A 6,000-nucleotide genomic window follows, 5' to 3' on the forward strand; every position below is an offset into this window, starting at 1 on the left:
GTTACTGAACTTGGAATAGAGGGCAAAACCACTGTTTCAGGATATAAACCCAACTAATACACTTCAAATTTGCCAATAAAGAAACCATTTATAGTTATGGTTGGAAAAACTGTTCAGCAATGTGAAAACAACAACAACAATAATGTCCACCTGAGCTTGCTTGCTGTTTAGAACGAAAAGTGTTCTGATGGAGAAGACCTTTAAATTTGGAAGGCGACAACCATACGAAATCTCAGTTAATTTTTTAAAAACATACAATTATTTACCAGGCAGTGGAGGTGTAAACCTTTAAACCCAGCACTTGGGAGGTTGAGACAGGCAGGAGTTCAAGACCAGCCTAGTCCAGGACAGCCTGGATTATACAGAGAAACTCTATCTCAAAAGACCAAAACAACAACAACAACAACAACCATATAATAAAAAGGGAAAGAAGAAGAGAGAAAGGAAGGAAGACTGTCTCCCTGCAGGCAAGAAAACTACCAGAAGCCAATGCAAAAATAAGGACACACTGAGGGCACACAGATGTGAGCTAAGCTCAAAGTGCAGGCAACAACTAAAAAACTAAAAATCAGCAACCACAACCTGACAAAGGGTATGCAGAGCAGGTGACACGTAATCAACTACCTAGAAAAATGACATTGAGAAGCAGGGCGGGATGCCTGGGACACTCAGAGACCTGTCAACTGCCACATATCCAAGAGGAGTCCCGGTGAGGATCCGGTTGACAGTGTTGTAGAAGCCAGGGCCCTCGATCCAGACCAGTGACTCACTGCAATGAAGATGTGTGGACAAAGAGCATGCTATATGACACACCGCAGTCACAGTTTCCACAGTGAGATTTAAAAAAAAACCAAAACAAAAAAAACCTTTCATTCTTTTTTGGGGGAAGATTGCAAGGGCAGAGGGCGATATGGAAGGATGAGGGTGAATGATGTGAAATTCACAAAGAAATCAATAAAAAGTTTTTAAAAATGGTCCAATACTGAGGAGATAGCTCAGTGGGCAAAGTGTTTGCTGCACAAGCCTGAGGACCTGAGTTCAGAGCCCCAGAAGCCTTCCAAGGCTAAGTGTGGTTACGTGTGTCCACAACTCCCGTGCTACACTGAGGTGGAAGGTGGGAGCAGAGACTCCCCAGAAGCTGCCGAGAGTGTTGGTGTATGTGGGAGTGAACAGACAACCTCATCTCCAACATGGTGGAAGGTGAAGACAGGGACCCAAGCTTGTCCTCTGACCTACTCAGACACAGACACACACATACACACTCAGGTACACACACATCACACACTCATACACACTGACAAAATGGTGAGACACCAGTGTCACATTATCAGTGCTTACCGAACTCTGTCTCCTTTGTGAAGGAGAGTTAAATACTATTCACTCTTTATGAGTGACTGCTAATAGGAAACCAATGACCTTCACAAAACAAGGAAGTGAGAGTTCCAACCTTTCAAAGAGGCTGAATTATTACCACAGTTAACCACTAAGCTAAACATACATGATACAGTTCTCTTTTTCCTGTGCATACATGTGTGTGAGAGTATGCATGTACACAGGCCAGAGATTGACAGTGGGGATCTTTTTTGATGGCTTGTTACCTCGTACGTTGAGGCAGGGTCTCTCATCTGAACTTAGCGTTTAGTCATTTGGCTAGTCTGGCTTGCTCTGGGGTCCTATCTCTGTCCTGCTAGTGCTGGAATCACTGAAAGGCCTCCATACCCGCCGAGCATTTGAGGGTGCTGGGGAACCAAACACTAGTCCTTATATTTGCAAGGTAAATAATTTACCCAGTGAGGCACCTCCTTAGCTTTGACCTTCTTAACTGAATCATTTTCTACACTATTCCTAACATGCAGTTTACTGATAAATGAGGCCTACAGATTCTGAAAATGTACTAAGGTGAATTATAATCAAAAGTAAGCCATGTAAGTAAATCAGTCAGTATGGCCTATGCTCCTCCTATGGGCAGCAAAGGGATACATACATACCTATGCTTCCTCTTGGAGCCCAGCCTGGTCCCCTGCATGCAACATGAGACATTTACTCAAACAACTCCTCTAGGGATGCCTGTTCAGTCCCATCTATTCAGTTAGTGACATTTTGGAGATCAGTCTATACTTATTACATGGAATAGTAAAAGAACTCTGAAACATCACAATTTGTTGCTGTGTCAAGAAAAAGTATGGTTAGAATGGAAAACTTGATTTTAAACTGTTCCAAGATACGTTATTTCTAAGTGTCATCTGTCTATTGAAATAATACAAATGATGATCCAAAAATGTACCTGAAATATGAAAGCCACTCAGATTAAGAATCCCTCATGATTATAACCACATGCTATCATACATGCCTCAGTTTATAAACCAGGGAATGAGCAGACCACCAAATACTCACCTGGTCCAAAACTGCTGTTCCTGTCATCAGACACTTTCAGGAACTGGCCAGGTTTTATGTGGTCTTTGTTTTGAAAACAAGTATCTCAGTGTGTTTTAAAATAATCTTCTGAAATGTGAAGTGCTGCTCAAATAAGCGCTGAGCTGAGAGCTCATTTATGAAAACTAAACCAATGAGGGAATAGCTTATACACAGAATATCATTATCTTGACTATTAAGTGACTTTTATTTTACAAAGCCACTGACTCTTCCCTAAAGCTTTAAATTCATATTTATTAGTAAACTTTGTTCTTTCCCATTTCATACATTTACATAAGCTGTGCAGTCTGGTCACTCTCTCCCCGCACCCTCCCCTTCCACTCCTAGCAACCCTGTCTCGTGCCTATAGTCTATCCCATTTACTAGTTTTAGTTTTATTTAGTGTCCCTAAGAGTGTAATTAGGGCTGTGTGTGTGAGTTCAAATTGCATTTGTAAAAAAAAATTATTTATTTATGAGTGTTCTGTGTGCATACAAGGTGAACACCAGAAAAGGGCGTTGGATCCCACTACAGATGGTTGTGAGCTACCACATGGTTACTGGGGATTGAACTCAGGTCCTCTGGAAGAGTAGTCTGTGCTCTTAACTGCTGAGCCATCTCTCCAGCCCCTAATTGCACTTTTTTAACAGCTAAAGATGAAGTTAAAATGTTCACTATAATTGCAATAGAAAATTACTTTGTCACTGTGAGTCGATGCAACTTAAAACTTTTGAACATGTTCATTTCAAATTAAATTTGAACAAAACTGTCATATCAATTGTGACTATTTTACAATTTAATGCATGATATAATTTAATATGATCACATTGGAAATATGCTATTGACCTGAAAGAACATATAAAGACTTATTTTAGGAAGAAGAAAAAAAATACAGAATATTCATGTGTTATAACTACATAAAAAACTGATAAAAATGAATAAAGTATTTTACTACATACCCACAGCACGTAGGGTTTAACCCCTAGCAACATACACACATACACACTACATAAATACATACCAGGCTCCAATTTGATGATTTTTACTGCAGCTAATTCTCCTGTATGTACATTTCTGGCCTAAAAATGAAAATAGAAAAATTCAAGTTTGTTAGCTGTATAAATATTATTAGGTACTATGCTAATAAATTGCCTATCAACCATGCTTTAAACAAAACAAAACATCAAAATCTTTATTTATAGTAAAATGAATATGCTCATTTTCCTATTAAAGAAAAATATAGGAAAGACATAAAAGTCTTTTTAAAAATTAATTTAGTCCCACCTCTTTTAGTATCTTTCCTACAATATTTTTTCTTTATATGTCGTTTACTTTCTCAGTACAAGGAAAGAAAAAAGCATAGCTAGACTGGGGAAAGAAATCGGGCATTCTATTGTTTAATACAGTGACTACAGGTAATTACATGCTGTACACTAAATAGATTTTGTTACCACAAATGACAAATGTTTCAAGTGACAGATAGGCTTACCCTGACCTTCGCATATACAGTATATCCACCTGTCAGTCCTAACCTCATAAATATACAACACTATTGTGTGTCAGTTTAAATAGTGAAGGAATGAGCTGGGGACCGGCACCAGCCTACAGCCCTGACTACAGGAGGCAGATGTGGATCACTTGAACTCAGGATCTGAGACCAGGCTGGCAGCATGGAGCAATAAGCATTTTAATAAAGGAATAAACAAATATATTTTCCATCCGGTCAAAACCACAAAAACAAAAGCTTCATGTTCATTTTATACTATAATTATAATCACAAGTCACTAATAAAAAATAAGCCTGAACGATTCATATCTAAATTCCCAGGGAAAGAAATCTTTCCCATGCTTACTGCTCCCCTGCCTGTCTGTAATGTGACTGTGTATGCATGTGTGTAATGAAGGATGACCCCGTTGCTATCTTCTACAACATTTGCAATGCTGCATTCTTCCACCTATAGAATACAGTTTATATAACTTACTACTATTGTATATCTAGGATTTTAACATTCTGTAATTATTAACAAAGGAGTAACTGTACCATAGCTTTATATCTAACCATAGCTTTGATCACGTCCTTCATACAAATCCTCAGAAGAAAAACCACTATTTTATAATGATCACAGTCAAACTATAATTAATGCTACAACGAATATCCCTTCAAATATTTTAGCATGTATCAGCTTATCAATAAAGTAACCTAGACATAGAATTCTTAGCTTAAATGGTGTATGGTATCTGTGCTCCCACATTATTCTAAAAGCTGTCTGACACATAAAAGTACACTTTGTTCTTAAATGTGATATGGTATATAACGTACATGCTGCTTTGAAAAACCTGAATTTGTACTCTCATCACCTTGGTGGTGTGTGCGTTCTAGCAAGATCTAGCATAGAGGGGCTGGAGAGATGGCCCAGTGGTTAAAAGCACCGATTGCTCTTCCAGAAGTCCTGAATTGGATTCCCAGCAACCACATGGTGGCTCACAACCATCTGTATTGGGATCTGATGCCCTCTTCTGGTGTGCCAGAAGACAGCAATGGTATATCATATACATAAAATAAATAAATAAATCTTTAAAAAGATCTAGTGTAGATACAAATTTTTATTGTTTTAAAAATAATAATATGCTTCCTATCTGCTACCATAATATTAAGTGACTATTCTAAAATAGTCCATTTGTAGTTCCCACTAATATCACAGATGTACATCCTTATTGACTTTATACATCTTTTCATTATTTAAATTATTTCTTCCAAATGATTTCTAACATAATTTCATGTCGAAGCTTATGAACACTTAAAGCTGTTCACACAAACTATTAAAACAGCATAAAACATATTTTATCATTAATATCAGATCTCATTTTCTGTTACCAGTTATATTCCATATGTGAAAATTAAATTCAATTACTGATAACCTCTTTACCTTTATATTAGATTTAAATTTCAACTTTTGGCTTAAAAATAAGTACTATTCCATCCAAGAGGCAGGAAATGACTTTGGTAAATAACACCAGCGAGGAGACATCTTCAGAAAGACCCAGAGGCTGAGAAAGCACAGAGAAAAGCAGGAAAGACAGACAAGCAGGAGAGAAAACAGCTATTACTGTCCACGACGGACATTCCAGTGTCACTCTCACAAAGTCCTCACACAGTCCTCCTGAGGTGGACTAAGAACGTGCTTTAATTCCCCTTCGGTCAGAAATTCAAATGACTGTGCTGATCACCAGGCGATGAAGTTCCTGTCAGAACAGAGTGTCCCCCTTCCCTTTTCAACTGTGACAGGTACTTGATAAAGCATTGACAACTTTTATCGAAAAAATCCACTAACATAATAATCATCTTTCACACTGAATTGATGGTTTCTATGAGGATTTTATTTATTCTCTCATTCACTGGTGCATGGGGATAAATGCATGCTACTCCATTTCTAGGTCTTTGTGGTGATTTCTAATGTCATAGAACTTGATTTATTATACATTAAAGTCTTTTTTTAAAAAAAAAATCTTAAAAGTTGAACTTAATCCACAGAAAAGTAATTTTAAATACACACACACACACACACACACACACACACACACACACACA

General features: G+C 37.7%; 1 protein-coding gene across 2 annotated transcripts in view; it reads right to left on the reverse strand.

Annotated features, from left to right (window-relative positions):
• Positions 1-6,000, reverse strand: part of Map4k5 (mitogen-activated protein kinase kinase kinase kinase 5) — a 91,917-nt gene that overhangs the window by 68,967 nt on the left and 16,950 nt on the right. For both annotated transcript variants that reach the window (XM_031355899.1, XM_031355898.1), the window contains exon 2: positions 3,434-3,491. In XM_031355899.1, coding sequence (XP_031211759.1) covers positions 3,434-3,491 — 58 coding nt within the window. The remainder of the gene's footprint in view (positions 1-3,433; positions 3,492-6,000) is intronic.

The sequence above is a fragment of the Mastomys coucha genome, unplaced genomic scaffold (genome assembly GCF_008632895.1).
Source record: "Mastomys coucha isolate ucsf_1 unplaced genomic scaffold, UCSF_Mcou_1 pScaffold6, whole genome shotgun sequence".
Lineage (NCBI taxonomy): Eukaryota > Metazoa > Chordata > Mammalia > Rodentia > Muridae > Mastomys > Mastomys coucha.